This window comes from Pseudonaja textilis, chromosome 2 (genome assembly GCF_049901715.1).
Source record: "Pseudonaja textilis isolate UNSWEBS1 chromosome 2, rPseTex1.2, whole genome shotgun sequence".
In the NCBI taxonomy this organism is placed as follows: domain Eukaryota; kingdom Metazoa; phylum Chordata; class Lepidosauria; order Squamata; family Elapidae; genus Pseudonaja; species Pseudonaja textilis.
In genome coordinates this window covers 130,816,775-130,838,183 of record NC_141991.1, presented here as the reverse complement: position 1 = coordinate 130,838,183, position 21,409 = coordinate 130,816,775, and the positions used below count along the sequence as shown (strand labels likewise).

The 21,409-nt window shown below is 39.1% G+C and overlaps 2 protein-coding genes across 5 annotated transcripts; one reads left to right on the top strand and one right to left on the bottom strand.

Moving 5' to 3' along the window:
• Window positions 1–6,539, bottom strand: SPMIP11 (sperm microtubule inner protein 11). 2 transcript variants are annotated; one of them, XM_087925309.1, is made up of 5 exons: window positions 6,413–6,539; window positions 5,387–5,443; window positions 3,385–3,525; window positions 2,213–2,357; window positions 1–193 (listed from the first exon to the last, which is right to left on the bottom strand). In XM_087925309.1, the coding sequence occupies exons 2-5, from the start codon at window positions 5,391–5,393 to the stop codon at window positions 145–147; spliced, it is 342 nt and encodes a 113-aa protein (XP_087781435.1). In that variant the 5' UTR covers window positions 5,394–5,443; window positions 6,413–6,539; the 3' UTR covers window positions 1–144. The 2 variants fall into 2 exon arrangements, with proteins under 2 accessions (XP_087781435.1, XP_026570612.1); XM_026714827.2 differs by lacking the exon at window positions 6,413–6,539 and having other exon boundaries at window positions 5,387–5,529.
• CCNT1 (cyclin T1) lies at window positions 598–19,738 on the top strand. Of its 3 annotated transcripts, XM_026714825.2 has the most exons (10): window positions 598–703; window positions 6,705–7,087; window positions 7,933–8,014; window positions 8,791–8,919; window positions 9,664–9,724; window positions 10,859–10,921; window positions 11,711–11,756; window positions 14,687–14,850; window positions 15,127–15,197; window positions 16,320–19,738. In XM_026714825.2, exons 2-10 carry the CDS (start codon window positions 6,852–6,854, stop codon window positions 17,688–17,690), a joined length of 2,223 nt encoding a protein of 740 aa, XP_026570610.1. In that variant the 5' UTR covers window positions 598–703; window positions 6,705–6,851; the 3' UTR covers window positions 17,691–19,738. The 3 variants fall into 3 exon arrangements, with proteins under 3 accessions (XP_026570610.1, XP_087781419.1, XP_087781418.1); XM_087925292.1 differs by lacking the exon at window positions 598–703 and having other exon boundaries at window positions 6,893–7,170; window positions 7,887–8,014; XM_087925293.1 differs by lacking the exons at window positions 598–703; window positions 9,664–9,724 and having other exon boundaries at window positions 6,837–7,087.
• The last annotated feature ends 1,671 nt before the right edge of the window (window positions 19,739–21,409 follow it).

The window sequence follows — 21,409 nt, the reverse complement described above, 5'->3', positions numbered from 1 at the left end:
CTGCTCTGGATTTATTGAAAACAAACACACACACAAGTCTCCGCCTCTTGCAGGAGAGACAGAGAGGGAATAAACTCGACAATTCCACATATTATCCTGGTCAAGGGGCTTTCCTGCTTCTTCTTAGGCTTCAGGAACCTGGACTCAGAACAGGCTGAAGAGAGGATCAGTGACTGCCATGTAGTCTATAAACCTACAAAAAAAAACAAAAAACAAATGGAATTGTTAATTCCCTTTCCTGTTCCTAGTCTCTAGATAGAACCAGTAAAGTGCACTACCTCTGTTTAAGAGAACGAAATATAACCGTGGAAAGAAAATTTGTTCTGCAGAATACCTCCGTACTGTTTTAAATCTAAGCACTGAGCAATGACAATAATCTTTGGGCTAATGAAGACTGTACCCCGCAAATCAATCCCATCCAAAGGGGACAAGCGATTTCACAGAGTTTGCTCTTGAGCGACCCAAGTCTTTAAACCCCCGAGCCTCCAACCCCACCGTACTCAGTCCAGCAAAGGGCGAAGAGCTTTCCCGCAGGCGCGGTACCTCTTTAAGGGCTCCCGGGTGTCATGTGATCCCTTAACCCTCCAGTCCCCCACCGCTGCCCAGACTCGGCTCATTCCGACTCGCTGAGCCGATGGGGTCGGATCGGGTCGGAAGGTGTTTTTAAAGCCCGGTGCCAGCAGCTACTCGTTCATTTGCTACGGTAAGATATATTGGGCCGCCGTCCGCCTCCTCTCCGGAGGAAGATATCTGCCCGCTTGCAAGGACAGCTGATGAGGTGGGAGTCATGAGGTCTCAAAAACAATGTCCGTCCCCGTCCCGTCCCGTCCCCCCCCCCCCACTTTTCGCAGTGCGCCTCCATCTCACCGTAGCATGATGAAAAGTGCACGTGTATGTCTACGTACACACGCACGAGAATATCCTGATGGGAATCAAGATTGGCAAACTATACGGGTGCACCTTACTATGCCCCCTGGCGGTCCTTCCGCGCAAGGTGCACTCGGTGACCGCTGTTTGATGGTCCGGTTTAACAAAACAGACTTGTTGCTGGTTTGGGCCGCTCCCGAGAAGGATTACGTTTCAGTTTTTTAGTTGTGAGAAGAATCGGGCATATTTATAGGGGTTCGTACTAGCTGATGTGACATGCTTCTCCCTACCCCCCCTCCCAAAAAAACCCCAATCTCCCTCGAATTCAGACATATACAGCCCACGGCTATAATCCAGGAAAAATGCTGTCCGGTATGCATTTTCTCTCTTTAAGCTGTATTCATACAACACGATGAGTTAGATCTAATGAATTGATTGTACGATACAATATATTAAGCTAAATGTGGTCAATTTTGGCCTTTACTAGAGTTGGGGCTTGGCCACTTTTGATGTGTGCAGATCTGAACTTTTTATTAGTTTATGGTTAAGTGTCTTATCTAAACCTGGAAAATGGGCTAGTTAAGTAATCAGATTGAGCAGGTTGTGAGAATGTAGATTTAAGGTAGCAGGAGCTGAGGTGTTATCTCATTCAACATTCGCCTTAAGCAATAGCAAAATATAGTACATTTCATGCTGTTTTGTTTATCGATGTACAAATACTCATGTAAATCTTAAACTAGTTTAAGTAAGTATATAAGCAATGTTGATTTTGTGAGAGTTCTAGGTCTGCTAGAAGTCTAGTTTCCTTTTAAAAGAATGAATGCAACATTATTCTCTCAGCTTTCATGCAGAAAAACACAGGAAGTCCTTAATTTTGGGACTTCCAATTATACTATGGGTCTTCTCAGTTTCTTATGAAAGATTAGGGTAATTGTACATCTAGAATCCACCTGTTTTGATGTAATTATTTTAGTCTACAATTTAAGTTCTATAATTGTGTGCAGGTAATCCATGTTTATGACCATTTGAAGTTATGACACTCCCCCTGCCCCCCAAAGAACCTACTTATGACTCTTTGAAAGTACAGATGCTATATTCCCCCCTGCCTATCTTCCTCCCCACCTTCTGCTCTGCCAGGTCAGCTCACTGATGAATTAAATTTATGAACTTAAGTTTACCAGCACTGTGGCCCTGATTCTTAACTAGATTTCTATAAAAATATGAAGTTTCTTATACCTGTAAGTCACATATTATACTGATAGTTTCAGATAAAGGAAAGGAAGTTAGATCATCCATTTTAGACTAGATGGAAGAACTAATTCTTTGTTGCTCACTGAATGCTTACTTGGTCATGGGGCTCCGCACCTGTGGGTGCCTTGTCACCTTTATCCAAGGTAATGTATCTTCTGGCTTGATCGATAGATTTTTAGGCTGCCACCAACCAATATCTTGTCCACAAGTTAGTGATACCCTGTATTCTTGATTGGGGTCTAGAAAAGAGAGTAAACCTTCTAATTGCTTGGAAAAAGCTTAAATATGTAGGCAAGGCAAGGTAGGATCTCTAAAGAAAATTGCCTTTGACCAAGCAGGACTTTATTATTTGAATAATAATAAAGCCTCTTCCTCCTGCTATTTCTTATTTAACTTTATTATTCCCGGGAAACCTGAGGGCTATTCTTTCCTGTATTTTATCAGGCTTGCTAAACCTAGCCTGGAATCATTAATACTTTCCTAGTACTTAATATGATGGTTTCATTTATTTTAAACTGTTGGCTAAGAATTAGTATTCAATCTAGTATCTATGGGTAGCTTTAAAAGATGCGAGTGCCTGGTTGACCTCTTCTGGTTTGGAATCTAAGAATAATCAGGCCTGATTAGTATTTGGATAGGAAACTACCAGAAAATAGAGATATGGAAGAAGACAATTTTTATTCCTCTGTCATGAGAACTTCATGGATATGTCATGAAGTCATCAGGAATTGAGCTCAAGTCAAAGGAGACTATTGCAGCTGATTGCTACCTTATTTGATCATCAATTAATTGGAAACAAACATCAAAGTGAAGGTTTTTGCTTCTTTTCCATACTACCCAAATAGCTGGCAGTGAATACAGAAGGACCAAGCTATGAGGCAAGGCTTTTGTGACTTGCTCTCCTCATCCACTGCAGGAAACCCAGGGACCATCAGGTTTTCTTCTGGTTCAGCCCACATAGCATGCTCTTGAACTATGTGCTCCCTATCCATGCTGTTGCTCTTAAACCAAAAGACTTGAAGTATATTGTAAATTGTGAGTACGGTTACCCCTCTGCAATGTATTCCCTGGGGGAACACAGACCCAGCAGCCCTTCCAGGCATTATGGGGTTTTTTCACCCATGGCCAATATGCTGCATGGTCACAAATGATGCCAGTTGTGATTAAATTTCTAATGAATCATAGGTTCCTCTATTCCTGCTGTGAGCATTTCTGCATTTATTGAAACTTTGATTTAAACCTGACTCTTGGTGCTTCTTCACCTACATTTCTTGAGCCGTTTCCGTCTGATAGCCTCTTGATATTTCTCATGGCTGCCCTGGTGTACAGTGTCATCACCATATCCAAATTGTCCTATGGGTGGGAGCTTTGGGTAGAAAAGTTCCAATTTGGGAGGGATTGTTCCCACTGGAGATGGACAGAAAAAAAATGTCACTCTAGAAGAAAGCAATTCTCGGACAAGATTCAGAGCAAGTTACACGCAAAAAAATTCATAATACTGAACTATTCATAATACTTAACAGTGTTGAAGGTGCAGTATATAATTCCATTTCTTAAAGAATGATTAATAAGAGACAGCCTGGAAAACCTGTTTATATCATTACTCTGATTACTGTTTAAAGGCATTTTAAAATGTTAATTATAAAACAAAGATTACAGCATCATTATAGCAGTAAGCTTTTGGAATGCATTCATTTTAACAGAAAGACAGCTGTACTAGATAATATATTTGTCTGAAATTAAGCCTAGTATAGATATTTGCTCTTCAGATGTCTGGATGCAATACATCAGATTGCAGTAGCAGAAAATATACCCGAAAAATTGCCTGTAATTTTGAGGCAAACTCATGGGTTGAGGAGAAATACTGGTTAAAATCCTTTCCCCTTGTCTTCCAGTTGCAGGGTTTTAAAAACTATAATTACATTTAGTCATGCTGTTCCACATGTGCATGAAATATTAACTCGAATTGGTGGTTAATTAACAGGATCCACTATAGATAAGCTGGTCTATACAATATCATTTTCATTGAACAAAGCCGCTTATCTGGCAGACCCATAATCTAAAGTTTCACAACTTTTTCTGAGGTAATGTATATATATCCTTGATTTTTGCACCAGTCCAAATGTGGAAGGTAGCTATACTGTGTTTCCTCAAAAATAAGACTTATCCTGAAAATAAGGCCTAGCTTGATTTTTACACATGCCTAATATAAGTTTACCCCCAAAATAAGTCCTAGTTAAGATCCCGCCCACTCCGTCCCACCACCTGGTTGTACAAGGTAGCGCAAGGTGCATGTGTAAAAATTAAGTTGGGGGGGTGAGTAGGTAGAACTGCCCCACAAGCCCTGCACCCACTTACCTTAGGACCGCTACAGCCAAGCCTTCCACACCCCGACAGCTGTCATGCTGTTGCTCAACAGCTGTCATGGCTGCTCGCAGCCGGATGCCATGCAGCGCATTGTGCTGGTGCTGCTGCTTGCTGCAGGAGGTAACACGGTACATTGCACCGGTGTTGCCACTTGTGGCAGGACAGTATGTATTGCATCGCATAGTGCTGGCCTCCTGCCACAAGAGGCAGCACCGGCACAATGAGCCATGTGGCATCTGTCCGCAAGCAGTCACAGAAGTCAGGCTGTGGTGCGGCAGATGTTGGAGCATGAGAGCCCTGGGCTGCAGCTGTCTTAAGATAAGCAGGTAAGACACCCCCCCAAAATAAGACCTGGTGTTTATTTTGGGGCCCAAAAGAAACTAAGACCAGGTCTTATTTTCAGGAAAACATGGTATGTATGATAGCAACATATTCACAATGAAAAACTGAGATTTGTGTTGAAGACTGAAACTCATCCACTTTCCCGTTCACTAAAAATATTTCAGTGCACCAGTGTATGTATAAGTGTGTGTGTATACATGTAGCATTACATATTAGAATTTCAAAATTGTTATTCCTTGGGCCTAGGAACAACAATTTTACCAATATAATTGGATTGATATTTTCTTTGCTGAAATCCCACCTTTTAAAACATGTCATGGAGATGCAAATTATTGAATACTCAATGCTTATGCTCCAAATGTAAGGTTTATGTTGGTGAGTATCTCATTTTAACAATATTGATTCCCTACTAATAGCAACAACTCTGGTTTGTTATGGTTTTTGTTTTAAATTTTGAAATTTTTGAAGTGTGCATAAATATACATGCAGAACAACTCTTAATAAATCCCAAGAAACAAAAAATTCAAACTTTCTAACTTTATTTAGATAATGTCCTTACCTGGCATTTCATATTTTGGTAATGATATTTTTTTATCACGAAAGGGATCCTGAAGACCTAGAAAAGTTAATCCGAAGAAAGCCATTACCTGAGCTTTATGTTTCAGTACTTAGGTTCAACTGTATCCAACTGCAATATTCCATTTCCTGGTTTCTGAACCATGTTTGCTTTGTTACCATGGTGATACTGCTGAACTTAGTATATTAGCTAAGAAAGCAGTTTGTGATGTCTTAAGGCAATAGTTGAAGAAATTATGTATTTTGGAACCCCATTCCCCATTGTTATGTCATCAACTTGCACTTATTTGCATACAACATCAAAGGATGAACAAAAATGCTCCCCTCTGACTTAAGGTTGATCACATTTGTTTTGCTTGCCAGTTGGGAACACCTAACCAACCTTGGCTGACCCCAGAAAGTTAAGCAAGGTCAATCACCAGAAGAAAGATTACCAGGAAATTCTAACCATGCAGGCAAGACAAAGCATCTTGGAAAAAGACAGTAGCAACTAGTGTCATAATGTTTCATTGTCAAGGGAATCAAATTTATTTGACTGTATTAAATATGGAATAGCCTGAAAGCTGAATCAACTTGTTCAGGTGTTTCTGGAGCAATCCTACTAAATCTAATCAGATTTGCCAAACGAGCTGAGATCTAGAACTTGGCTGCATGCAGCCATCTTCTGATTCTATCAAACCAATATCTGCTGGCAAATTTTATCGGAAATCGGGGTCTTTGTGTCCATTGAGTTTTAAAAAACCTTTTTAAGAACCAAAAGGTTACAAAATAATCGGCGAGCTGTCATTTTTTCCCAAAAGCCATCACTCTGCTAAACAAATAATTCCCTCAATCCTCTTACAAAGTCTGCACTATTACTGTTAATCTTCTCATCACTCCTTATCACCCATCCCCTCCCACTTGTGACTGACTGTAACTTTGTTGCTTGTGTCCTTACTATTTATATTGACTGTTTCCTAGTATGATTTGATTGCTGATTGTACCCTATGACTATCATTAAGTGTTGTACCTGATGATTCTTGATTCTTAACGAATGTATCTTTTCTTTTATGTATACTGAGAGCATCTACACCAAGACAAATTCCTTGGGTGTCCAATCACACTTGGCCATTAAAGTATTCTATTCTATTCTATTCTATTCATCCCCCCCAAAAAACGTTAACGGGGCTGGATGTCAAGCAAGGCATAGAGAATAAGGAAGTTGGAGCCAGGAAAAAAAAATCTAGATGAATATTGTAACCACGAAGTCTTGTTTAGTTTTCTGTGTCTCTCCCCCCCACCTCCTTATCCCGTACTTCCAGGACCCAAAACAACGGGCAAAAAACACTGATCACCTACAAATGAAGCGGACAAGCCAAAACCGGAAACTCGCTAGGCAGCTTCCGCCCCCCGCTACAGGCTGGGGAGGAAGTTCGCGCGCGGCGGCGGATTTCGACGCGATCACGTGAATGCTGGCCGGCGCGTGCGTGCCTTCTCCGGCGCATGCTCTGTTGTCGACGGCGACGACGGCCATCATGGCGGTGTCTAACGCGGCGGCTGCGGGAGGTGGAAAACGCTGGTATTTCACCCGTGAGCAGCTCGCTCGGAGTCCTTCCTGGCGGCTAGGACTCGACCCGGACAAGGAGTTATCGTACCGGCAGCAAGCAGCTAACCTGCTTCAGGATATGGGCCAACGCCTCAACGTGTATCCCTTCGGCAACTAGGCCGCGCCTCAAGCCGGGGTTGGGCTGGGGCAGGGTTACGGAAAGAGGACTAGGCCCGCCGGAGGTGCGCGTAAACAACTTTGGGGGACCTGTTAGGTTTAGGCTTATGGGGAACGAGGGGGGTGGTGTCGCACGAGGGGGGTGGTGTCGCAGTGTTAAAAGGATATCATGGTCGTCGCTCCGGTAGGCGGGGAGGTGCTTATAATGGCTGGGACGCCTTAGACCGGACCTTGATTTGGAACCGCCAAAACGGATTAGGTTTGCTCGGCCGTTGGGGAATGTTAGACGCACATGTGTTGGATGTTGGCACGCTGTTACGGTTTAGGCTGAAGGGAATCTTAATTGATTCGCAAAAGTACAAGAGACCGGTTAGTAACACGTTACTTGGCCAGGGGCGTTTGTCTGCCGTGTTGCATTATTTGGATGGTACGTAGTTTCGAAATTTGATCGTGTTTGGGGGTGGGAGAAAAAGTGAACCATCCTTCCCCGTGTGTTTGATTAAAATGTTAGCATTAATTTACTTTTGAGCCTCATTTTTTTCCCGTATTAGTATTTAACATTTTGGCTGGAATAAATTTTGAAGCCCTGAACACAAAGCTTAGTTCAACTTCTTTAAAGATGCAATTTAGCAGGCTTAATGTGAAAATATTTGCAGTATATATACATATGTGCATGTGTATCTGTATATAATATATATATATATCATTGTAAGATTGACTAAAATACGTAAGGTCTTAAGTCAGTCTCTAATACTTAGCTTTTACATACTTTTTTCTTTAGAAGAATAGTGCACTATTTAACATGTTCCTTAATGATGAACCACTAGTTCTCAACTGACTATTAATACAGCAATTGTTTATATGCATCGATTCTACATGGTTCAGTCTTTTACTCACTTTCATCGAAATGTAAGTATGTCATCAGTTTGTGTTTTATCAGCTGGAGTTTTGAATGGATTTATTATATATTTTCTTTTTGGCTAATAGATTAAAGAATATGTGCATAATATGGAAGTAATAGAACTTTAATAGTTGAAGAAAACATACTGTGCAGTTAAGTCTTCAGGTTCCATCAAATTTATGCTTAGATCTACATGCTTATAAGAAGCTTTCAAGGAAACATTTATAAACAATGCTACTTTAGACAACAATTGTCAAACAATATGTGGCAAATTTTGAGACATTATTGATAAAATGCTTGCTAGAACACTGACATGTTAACCAGATGCCTGACAACAAGGAAATTTACTTTCTGAGAGAAATATCTTAAACTCTCAACCTTGCAATGGAAAATGATTTGTTTATGGTTTCCCATAAACAGTTTATAACAAACCAACATATTTGGACTTCACACTTTTAGCTGGATTTGTGCAGATAAGTTACTAAGATTTATTTTGTAAGATCTTATTTTCTTTACTAAGATTTTATTTTGTGATCCTCATTCAATAATCAACATATGCTCACAAAAAATTACAGTGCATTTTTGTAACTTGTCTAAGGAGAAAAAAAGTTTGCAGACCAAAAAGTTGCTAATTTAAATTCAGAGTGAAGAAACATTCCTGCTTCAACTGTTTGCAGACAGTTTGGGTTCTAACATGTATATTTCTTTTCTTTTGCCCATTTGAGAGTATTGTGATTTTACTATTTAAGAGATAATATATTTAATACATTTCTTCTCTATAAAGGCTGTGGCACCAGCTGCCCTTTTCCTGGCAGCCAAGGTGGAGGAGCAGCCTCGAAAATTGGAACATGTCATCAAGGTTACTCATGCCTGTCTGCACCCTCTGGAAGCTGCTCCTGATACACGGAGTGAGGTAAGTAGTTAAATTTCTGTGAAAGATATACTGTACACAATAAATCAGAAAGAAAGAACACATCCTGGCAGTGCAAATCCACCATGCTTCATTTTACTGAGAGTGCTACAGCCACTTTGAAATACAATTGAATAATTTCCAGAATAAGAGTATTTAACAGTTGAATACAGATAAAGAGTTACTGCTCTTGGTACATAGTACAGAAAGCTCTTGGTTTTATAAGCCAAATTGTTGTCTGTCCTATGTGTTCTGGCCAGTATGTTGATGAAAGCTTGGTTGTAGCACAGCTTGCATTGAGGAATGGATGTTGCCTGCCAGGATCACACTCTTATGACAATATAGAAGTTGATTTGTGAAATCCAGTTGTTTTTACTGTTCAAATAAAAAGATTATTAAGCACATTGTTTCAGTTCTTACCACAGCCCTTCCTCACAGGACCAGCACATCTAACCTTGCCAACAAGGGGGAAGCTTTATTTTAAAGCTAAATTGGAACAAAATGGCAATGTTGAACTTGTGTCACAGGTCAATTTCAACAGTAGAAGTATGCAATCTGCAACTTTTCTTATGTGTGCATTTGGTGCTCTTTCCTCTGGAAATGGGACATTTAGGCCCATTTTCTCCAGCACAAATATAATAAAGATTCCCTCTTGATGTTTTTGCCTCCTCAAGAGAGTGTTAGAAATATGCAGGCTTAATACAGAGTGCCTCATCACAAGTAACCTGCCTGTCCTCTCAACCCCAGGGTTACCTGCAACAAGCCCAAGACCTGGTCATTCTAGAGAGCATAATACTGCAGACCCTGGGTAAGTTTTCCAAGCGGACGGGCTGCTTCATGAATCTCAGACCCAGGAATGTTCCGCAGAATGGAGAGTCTAACCCAACCTCAGTCTTCTTCACAGCTGACCAATATGGGAAGCCATCAGTCCAGGCGACAGTCCTTGTCATAATGGCCAGTTTATGACTTGTTTATGTTTTGAATGAATATATTCATACAACTATGAATGTGCAAACAGGATTTTCTTTTTAACAGGATTTATATCCTTTAGGTTCCAGGCATTGTACTCTGGATTGAAGTCTTAGCAGCTTGACAGTCTAATGTTTCAACTGTATTATTATATCAGTTTGATAATCCAGGATAGGAAATTAATATCCTGATAAATTACTATACATTATTAATGTTAAGCTTTTGCTGCATCTTAAATGTAATTCTTCATTTGAAAGGTTTTTAGCAATTAAAATTGTATTTTTTGCACTTTGATAGTTGATAGGCTTGCCATTATAAATGATATACATGTGTTTCTACTGTTTACTATTATATGCAAAATGCATTTCTATTACTGTTGAGCAAGACATTTTGGCTTCAATATATAGTGTGTAAGCATGTTAATCCTTGCTGTGAAACATTGTAATGCATGAAATGGGTTAAAGATAATTTGTCATAAATGCTTAACAATTGTGATGGCCAATATGGACATAATCTATAAACTTGTATCCTGTTAATTTGCAGGAATAAAGAATGTTAGTTTCTTCATATATTTTCTTTTAATGAGAATAAAAATGTTATCAGAACAAACTTAAAATTAATTAAAACTATTCTAAGGCTAAAGCACTTGCTTGGGTCATTAAAGTGAGCAGAAAAACAAATAGTAGTTAGGATTTTATTATCTAATTCAGAATCAATTTTAGAGTACTTGAATGTGTCAGCATTTTTACCAAGAAATTTAATATTTCAGAAACTTGCAATATCTGTTGCATTCTTGTGCAAGATAATTGATGTATTTGAGCCCAGGAGATGTCCTATTTGCATCTGAGCACAGAGCGGTATTAATTGACTGGAGGAACAATCTGCTTTGCCTCCCAGGATCAGAGACATGCATGGTATGTAGAATTACAAACAAATTATATCCACATTCTAAGCATTTCCTTTTTTCTTCTAGGTTTTGAAATCACCATAGATCATCCTCACACTCATGTGGTGAAGTGCACACAGCTTGTTCGAGGTAGGTTCCAAACATGACTGCGATTGTTGCTCAGATGACATACATGCAAAAATAGTTGTTTTCTAGCTCAGAAATTATTTCCAGGAATACATTTCCTTGGTAAAGAATGTCATGTTAAAAAGGAAAAAGAAGAGGCTGTTACTGTACTAAATATATGCCTTTTGCATGTCTAGAGGATCAAAGGGTTCAAAATGAAAATACCAATACCAGCCTTAATAGCAGAAATGTATACACTCAAGCGGTGCACAGCATTCTATATGGAATGCTTTGCAATTGTCTTTTCATTTATGGGCATGCACAGGTGTTTTCTTTTACTGGTAATTCAGTGAGAGGGTTGCCTATGCTTGCACATTTATAAGGAGACAATCTAGCAGTTTTAATGCTTTGCAGCGGGCTATGCTCTTTAGAAACATCCTTCTGAATGCTTTGTACAGCTATAATACATAATATGCATCTTAAAGACTACACCATATTTTGTGCTCACAGCTTCCTCTGACTAGAATGGCAAAGAATGTATTTTCTGTCCTTTTGAGAAACTACCATTTCTATGTCCAAATATTTTGAGAAGTCCAATATGACTCCTTACCCAAGGCCAGAAAAAAGCTGGAAATCTTTTTCCTATCCTCACATGACAGGATTTTGCTCACTGTAATCATTACACTAGCCTTAACCAATAAGCCCAGGGTTCCCACAAAAGTTCCCCAGTCTTGACATGTAGAATTAGAGGAAATCTATAATGTGGTACACCTAAAGTATTGGCAAATTTAACTTGTGACTTTTCTCTTTCAGCCAGCAAGGATCTAGCACAAACTTCCTACTTCATGGCTACCAACAGGTAGATGTTGAGAATATATTTGTTTTATTTGGAAATGTTTTTCTGATAAATTATTGCAAAAAAGAATAATTGAAAAAATATGCCACATTTAGAGTGCATTCTTTGACATCAGAACAGTAGATTTCTTTAAAGTTTCTTTTATCTTGAATTTCAGAACCGGAATAAAAATATCCTTATAAATGAGCACACATATTGCTAGTCCATCTATGACCAATTCTCTTTATTGTACTATAATGGTGAGAAATAAAGACATTTTAAAAAATCTGTCCTGGCTGCCTAAAAGAAATCCTATTTTTTGTAAATGAGATTTTAAGCTACAAGTTAATGAATTAATTACCTGATTTGCACACTATATTATGATTTAATAAAGCATGCTTTGCTATGAAGATACAGACTATAGATCTAGGCATCTAAATTGGTGCTTATTTATTTACACCGGCCATGGTTTTCTATATCATTCAATCCTGTGGAAAAATATTAGATCTCATGTTCATTTCTCCTTTAGTCTTCAGAATTAAAAAATGACAGTGAAGCCAAAAAAATCAAATACAAAATGGGTTTGATCTTGATTAGGCTAGTGCAGATTCTGATTTCTTTTTAAAGAAAAAACACTCAGTGTTTTTTGCAGATTCAGAAATGGTAGCCTATTTCCTATGGCACATATTAATAAAGTTTAGTTCTTGACTTATAATGGCAATTAGGGTTGAAATTTCCATTGCTAAGTAATGCAGTCATAAATTGCATTCCTGGTTACCATTGTTAACTGAATCCCATGGTTGTTAGGTGAAGCAAATTCTTCATACGACTGGCTTCATACAACCAAAGTCAATGGGGAAACCAGCTGGAAGTTGCAATCCTAGGCCATCAGGCAGCTAAGTAGCTGCTGCCAGGTGGAGGAAAGGAGTAAGGGAGTGAGTGAATAGTGCCATATGGCCAGGATGTGAGCAGCTGCATGAAAGGCAAGGGTAGGAGAAGTTGTGTGAGTGTGGAGGGACTTTGACCTTCCCTGCTGGCTTCCCCAGTGGCTTTCTAGGGAAGCCAGCAGAAAATGTTATAAAATTGTAATCATAGGGTACTTGGCTATATGTTTGAACAAGTTGTCAAGCATCCAGATTGTGATCATGTGACCATGAGGGTATTAAGATGTCTGGAACTTTTGAACTTGGGTTATAACCAGCATTCGTCTGTTGTAACTTGGGTGGGTTGCTCTAGTCTTTGCTTAAGATATAGCTGTAAGTACATATTTGTGGCTGGTGTATTTGCATGGGCAAACTTAGATTAAATAATTACACTTAAAAGTTAGAGTAGGGATTTCCAACCCCCAGTCCACGGACTGGCATTGGTCCACAGCATGGCAGAAACTGGACCGTACAAAGCCCCATCTGCGGGATGCAGGCAGCACATGAAACCACGCCCCCTACAGTCCATGGAAAAAACCCGTTCCATGGAACCAGTTCCTGATGCCCAAAAGGTTGAGGACCACTGAATTAGAGGATGATGAGGCTTAAAATTGAAAAGAAAAGTAAAGCTATTTTTGAAAGAACCATCCAGAATGTTTTAATAGCAAATTGTTACCGTAAGATACTTTTTTCTGACCTTATGTTTTCTAAGCCTTTTGAGTATTTGTGTTTAATTACTGTTTGGGATATTTATATCCCAACATCTAAGGTTCGATCAGCTACTGTTGAATTTAGGATTACTAGCTGTATTTTATGCATATTTGTAAAGAAGTGCCTAAACACTGGCTCTGGCTAAGAAGTGAACAAACCTAAAGTATTTTTAATTATACTACACAGAGGATTAAAAGAAACTAAGGATCTCATTATTTATTTAAAAAAAATAAAGAGAAAACTGTTAACATGCAGTGGCTCATGAAATACAAGAAACCAAAGAAGTTCATTATCTTTCCTGTAATAAATTGAAGGGGCTTAAGTTCTCTTGCTTGCTGCCTAACAGTTAATATATTGTTGCATAGAACAGAGTAATAATGCACAACAATGTAAAGTGTAGATCTGTTGGATGCATAATATCCAAGATATGCAATATGATGACTAGCCAGTAGTGCTAGAAAGTTGGTTTTTGTAGGAAGAAGGATTTGGGCTATCGGTATGGATAAGACTTTAGAGCTCGTATACTCCATCCCAGTCTGCTTGCAAATTGCATTTCATGGTAGCTGTTGCCCTTTATCCGGTTTTTTCATCATATCAAGTGGTATGAGTAGATACTGGTCTGTAATTTACATATTTTTCAAGGGACGTCTTTTTGTCCAGTACTCAACATCTGCACATTTTGGCCATGCACTGTTATTAATTTCCTGAAGGATTTTATGAATTATAAATGCCGTGTAAACATTGCCATCTCCTGCCAGCATATTTTGCCTCATGATATTTCTGGGTCCAGTTCCTTGTAGGTTGTTGGGCAGTCTTCTTTAATTGTTTGAATCTTGTTAGAATAGGAACTAATGGAAACACACAAACACCTCTTTTAGTTGATTTAAGGCTTGAGTTGGATTTAATATCAGCTGTACTTCATGGCCCGATTCAAAATTTACTGCTGTTGGTGATCTACTAAAAGATGGATTTGTTGCAAGGAGCAAATTGTTCAGATTTTTTTCTAGGATTATGTCCAAGTGCTTTTGTACAATGCAATTTGTAACTTTGTTTGGAGTTCATTTCTTTGCCTTCCATGAAGATCATGTGGGTGTCCTGGAGCTCCAGACTGACAGAAGCTCTTGGAAAACCTTGTGGGAAAAGGCTGAAGTAGAATTATTGTGCAAGGCAAGCTTGACCTTGCAGGATAATAGCATTTTTTAAAGCTGAGGGATGCCTAATTCCCGCAGTGTCTGTCCAGCGGGCGGTTGTATGTGCGGCTGCTGTTGAAGCTTGGGAGCTTACAGCTTTCTGTTTCTCTCCCCCTGCTGGTGATGTCAGCCTTCACCTAACAACCTTCAGCCTGCAGTACACCCCTCCCGTTGTGGCCTGCGTCTGCATCCACTTGGCCTGTAAGTGGTCCAACTGGGAGATCCCAGTCTCCACGGACGGGAAGCACTGGTGGGAGTACGTTGATGCTACTGTAACTCTGGAACTCTTGGATGGTAAGTTCGGAGCAAGGTCAAATACATTCTATGCCCCATAAGAGGTACTCCATTAACTTAATGTTTTATTTCTGATTTCTGTATCAAGGTTTCCAGCATGACAGTAAAGAAGTGGGATGAATTTTGTAAACTGAACCCGTACTATTAAGCTTTGGACTGCTCTATTTTTTATTTTTATTTTTTGCTGACTAGGATGGACATTAAAATATGCTCCTGTAGAATTTGTGCTGTAGTACTATGCTGCTTACTAGCTTTATTCTTGTGTTTGTGTTACAGAATTAACTCATGAATTCCTTCAAATCCTTGAGAAAACACCTAATCGACTGAAACGAATCAGGAATTGGCGGGTAAGATGCTTAGCCAGCTTTGTACTTCTCTTTGATAAAAATGTTGAAGGAAGACTGTTGCTTGGAATACTAAGATACAGCCAAGAAACCTCTGCCTCTTTTATGTTTATAGGTTTATAATTGGGGTTAACCCACTTATACATTCATAAGCATCTTGAGGCACCCATCAATTTCCAATACAAATTTAAAAATTCACTGCAATGTCTGGGATTATTTCAAGTAGAGCTCTGGCTTTCAGAAATCAGCTGTTTCATTACAAAATATCTGGGTTCCACATGAGCTCAGAATCAGTGTAAGAGGAAAAAATACCTTTGATGGCTAGTTGCCACCCAAGGATGTGCAGTGGATATCCTCCACCCCAAAAGGAAAGGATCTTCATCTTCTAAAAATGGAGCAGGGGAGCAGTACATTTTTTGGAGAGCCGTGGGAACAAAACAAAACAAAAAAAGCACATGGGGAAATAGCCCAAAAGAGGAAGAAAATCCAGGAATTACTATTAGGTAATTATCTATAATGCTGATCATGTGGGATGATTCCAATATTTTGTGATAGGCCCCACAGCCCCACAATATGGTAGAAACCGCAGTACAAATGGTTTTCCAAAATTTCAGATGTTCCTGTTGCCCCAGATAGATTGGAGAATCCCTGTTTTAGAAATATATAAGCAGTGCTCAATGTAGAATAAAGTCACACATGCAGAACAGGTCAAATAAGAACATCCACAGAATGAAAACAAAGTAATTTTAAATAATCTCTAAAGAATAAAAGTTTCCCTCGTACTGAAATGTTTTAAATAAATGGCAGGTAAGTCTCTGCTAGGAATGCATTCTATAAGTACAGAGAATCAAAAAAGGATTTTGAGACACAGAACCTTCACTCAAAATAACGAGGAATAGAGGACTTTAGAAGGAAGACTTTTGGGACAAACATGATAGTACAGTATCAACCTTCTGAATTAATAAAGTAGATGTGATAGCTTTTATTAAATTTATTAACAAAATTATTTGTTAATGGCTTTTTTTTCTAAAATGAGAGTTGCATAGTGCATGCCTTCCTTTCTCTCTAGTGATATTCTATGACTACAAGAGATTTGTATACCAGTTTTGAATGCTTTCATTTTAGGCCTGTCAAGCAGCCAGGAAGTCGAAGACGGATGAGCAAAGTGAGGATGATGGCCTCTCAGAACAGACAATCCTCAGCATGATCTCTAGAAGTGCATCAGACACAACTATTGCAGGCCTGATGAGCATGTCAACATCGTCAACCACTGGAGCCACTGCTTCACTTCCAGCTACAGAAGGAGACTCTCCAGGGGAACGAGGCAGTACAGATATTTCAACAGACAGCTGGATGTCTCAGCACCCTCCACATAAACAAGAGGTCAGCCATAGATTGCCTAATGAAATTTCTGCCAATCCTGATCATCTACATCATGATAGCAGTAGTGGTGGCTCTTTTGTCAAGCAAAACATCAAGGGTGCACCACTAGCAAAAGTATCATTAAAGGAATACCGTGCCAAACATGCTGAGGAGTTGGCTGCACAGAAACGGCAGCTAGAGAACATGGAGGCAAATGTGCGTTCTCAATATGCTTATGCTGCCCAGAACTTGCTTGTACAGCAGCAACGTGAACGGGATGTTCAGCAGGAGAATAACTCCTCTCCCATTATCCTGAAAATCCCTCTAGGCAACAATTCTGATGGTTCTGAACGGCCTGCTACTGAAAAAGCTGATAAACCCTCATCTACACTTAAAGTGCGTTTGCCTGCCCCAGGAGACAAGCCTGTTGCTTCTTCCAAACCAGATGATATAAAAGTGCGCATTAAAGTGCCGCCTCCCATGGAGCGACACAACCTGTCTGATGAAAACAGTGTCAAGAGCAGGGGAGAGCACAAGGAAAAGCATAAGATCCATTCTTCTAACCACCACCACCATCATAACCATCATTCTCACAAACATTCACACGGGCAACCTGTTGCCAACACCAAACGTCCAGGGGATCCCAAGCATGTTAACCCAACTGGCATTGTGTCACACAAGGGTTATGCCCCAAATTGTTCCTCCCGTAAGAGACCACTTTCTGAGGAGACCTCAGTTACAGTCCACGAACATCAGCCCAAAATCAGTAAGAGTTCCAAGGGACCCACTGTGCCATTCTCGTTCCCTCCGCATTCTGGCCACAGCTTGGAAGCAGCTGGTCTATCTTTTGCGCAGGCTAACAAAGCCAGAGGGGCTCATGGAAAATTGGACAAGGGCACTGCTGGGGCCAATGGACATAATATGAACCAATCCATTGACTATCAGGACACTGTGAACATGCTCCACTCCCTGCTCAGTGCACAAGGCATGCAACCCACCCAGTCATCCAATTTTGACTTTGTACATCATTACGGCGAATACTTGAACCCCAGGGCTGCTGCAAGTCTTGATAAGCCACGACCACCCCCACTCCCATCAGAACCTCCCCCTCCTTTACCACCACTCCCAAAGTGATAGTTTTAACTACTGAGGTTCTACAAAAAAAAATGCTCATAGTAATCACTGCCTTGTGAATGCCCTGTCCCCTTTCTAAGAGGAAACATTTTTTATTATTAGTAGGAGAACATAAAGAGTCCTTGAAACTGTGAAAAGATACGCTTTTCTTTCTCCGTGTGCATCCCCACTCACCCCTCCTTTCAGTTCTTCTGGATGGTGAAATTATTCCTATAAGACCAGCTGTCAGCTTCAAAGGTGAGGGTGGGCTTGAACGTTATCAACCCAATAGGAAATGGCGCAGGACTATTTAAATTGACAGCCTTTTCTTAAAAAAAAAAGAGGACTTTTAAAAATAATTTAAAATAAGTTATGTGTTTAGTGTTGATTTTATTTTTCTAATGTGGATAAAGGAAGGAGCTATAGCAGAAATCGAAATGGAGAAGGGCATGAGTTTTGTCTACTTGCAGTTGTTAATGTGTCTTCTTCCAATGGAAGTTGCCTCTGCCTGAACAAAGACAGTGAAAGTTGGAAAGGAAGAATAGGGAGAAAGGTGTGAGAGACACATGTACTGAATAAAAGTAGAAAATGGAAGTGGTGAAGCAGAGTTTTCCAGTTTCTCCTTACTTAGATCTGTGATTCTTCATCAGTAAGTAAGTGGAGACAGATACAAACCTAAATTTCCAAAGAATGGTGGAATCGGAAATGTTAGTTAAGTTGCTAACTTTTTTGGTCCTTCCTGCTGATCAAGAATAATTCAGGAGTGAAGTTTTATAAGTTCACTTCCTTCTTGACCACACTGCTTCTTTAGGAGTGCCGTTACTATGTTTGTCATTTCAGTCTTTGTCTCAGTCTTTGTCTCACCGGAAGACAAATAGCTAACATGACTTAACCATTAAAAAATCTCACAGGACTGTATATCCATGGTGGGCAGCACTGCATGCTAGTGCATGAACTCTTGAGAGTGCCTTCAAAAAAATGCTGCATTAGTATAGTTTGGGAAAATGTGTCTTTCAGAGGAGGAAGAACTAGAAGAGGCTGACAGCCTATGGATTGGAGCAGTAATTGAGATTCTGGAATGCTTTATATTATACCTTAAATACATTATGGAATATGAGATTTTCACATTTTGTCCAAAAAGAAAAAAGATGTAAGGATGACCACAAATGAATCAGGCAAATTTGGAGAACAGCAAAGATTGCAAACCCGTGGCCTTCAAATATTCAGTTATATTTTTCAGTATCCCTCACAGTTTTAAATGATAGTACGGGCTCCTGGAAATTACAGCTTGCCAATATCTAGTAGGTCAAATTTTTATGTCTCTAAGAGGGAGAAAAATTGAATAAAAGTAGGATGAAGATGTCAATGCAATACAAAAATAGCCCTTTTGAGGGTGCCCTGAATTGGTTTGAATGTTGATATAACATTCTGAACTTGTAGCATACTACTGGTATGCTAAAAATGGGGCTAGCTTTTAAACATGGATGTATATTATGTTTCTGTAGATCATAACAATATTTTAATTCTATGAAACCTGCCTTGGTTTGTAATCCAGCATTTGGGCAAAGTATTTGGAGTGAGTGTCTTCAATCTCAACTTTCTTTTTTGTCTTTTAATATAGTCCCCTTGTTCCACAAGTCATTTCAGGATATTCCTACTGTTGTGAAGTGAATTCCAAATTGAAATATGAGGGACTCTGTAATCTAAAAAGGATTTGTTATCCAAAATGGATTACCCTAGTATATATCAATAGAGGCCCAATCCAGTATGTTCAGTGGTGACTACGAGTTGTGGCCTCTGATGTCATGTGAGTGAAGTTCATTGCTGCTGATTTCAGATGATGCATCATGTTTAAAATAAGACACTCATCTGCTTGTTTTTGCCGAAGTATTTTCTCTGAATTTGGAATAATTATTTTCCCACCATCTTTGGATTTCTGAACCAATGGTGTCTCGCTATTGATGCAAACTTTGGCCTAGTTTTGTGTAATGTTTCAGAAACTGTTTCTAATTCCTGGCTCATTTTATTACTATTCCATGTTTCAATAAATGTACTGTCTCTGCATTTAATTTATTCCTTGTGAAATTTCTTGCTAATATTTGAATGTATGAGGAAAAGTGTACACAAAATATTTGGGACAGTAACAGCAGTATTCTGAATCTATAAATCTTCATTGTTTATTTCCTGTTCTTTATTTACACTGAGATGTAAAGGTAAGCAATAGCAATTACAATTTAAAAACAAATCACAATGGATATGAACAAAAGAAAGCAAAGAAGCAAGTAGGAAAGGAAAATAACTGGCATGATAAAAAAAAACATCTCCTTTTGTAGACTCTCAGATGTTCATATTTTCAGATTTTGAATCATAATTTGTCAATTGAAAACTGCAGGTTTACAATAATCCTTCATTTACTTTGCTTATTAGAAGTTGCCGGGTTACCCATGGAAATGAATGTGGCAGTTACGTAAGAGTAATGTATGCTGAATTGTCTAAATCATTTCTTGATCCTTACGTTTAAAAAAGTTGTTTTGATCAGCTGACATTTTCTAGGCTTGCTTGAAATATGTTCAGTAATCCATGTTTTGTGTATTGTATGGATACGCATCTGCATGTATCAATTACAGTATTTATAGTTAATAATACAGTATGCAAATTTATAATGGATTATAAAACCAGTTATGTGTATGCAGAAAGAAAAGGTCAGGGGAGCTTTCTCAGTCACAGAAATAATAGGAAGAAAAAGCAGATTATGATGAGAATAGTACCAACTTCTTTCTGCATGTGCAGTTGAGCAATTGTTAAGATTGAGTCTGTTTAATCCTAAAATAAAATGCAGAGTCCATATAATTCATACTGGATTGCAAGGAAAGTCCCTAGCCTGGCAATGTCTTTTTTGATCTGCATTCTTAGAATTCCCATGTTGGTTATGCTGGCTCGCTGTTTCCAAAATTGCATATATATTTTTAAGGGATTTGACTGGACAATGACTTTTACAAAGCACTTAAGTTCCTCTCTACCTACCTTGAACTGTCAGCAGGCAATGTCCATACCTTTAAAACATATATCCAATCGTGTTAAACTTCAGGGTTTAGTGACTTCCTGATGCTTTGTTTACAACTTCAAGGCAAAATGCTGCACAGACTGCAGGCAACAGAACAAGGACTGAATGGGCTCTTGTCTTTATAAGTAAGTGTTCTGACTTCTCATTGCTTGCAAAACTGAACACTTTGTCTCTGAAGATGTGCTTTCACCAGCCACAGTTGCTGGTGAAATATTAGGAAATCTTTTCTCTATATTACAGTCACTAAAACCTGAAGCCCAACAGATGCCATGAAAGCCAGCAGCCAGTATAGCATACATTAACTTCAAACGTTAATGATATAGCTTGGATTTCAAGGTAACTGAATTTATTCTGCTTATTATTTTCTAGTGTTCTTTGCTCTCCTGTCTGAGTTGCAAAACACATAGTCATAATTCATTGTTTTCATAAACCTTTCTGAACCGTGTGGTAATTCAGACTGATTTATAGTTACAGACCTACCAAGATTTGTACAGGTTGGGAATGTAAAGGATAGGATAATATCTAGACATAGTCTGCAATCTTTAATGCATAAATCCTGTACAGTAGAGTAATGCCACATTGGGATGGTAATGTGCATTACAGGTAGTTCCCACCACATGACTACAATTGGGACCTGGAATTTCAGTCAGTAAGCAATGCAGTCATTAAATGAGTC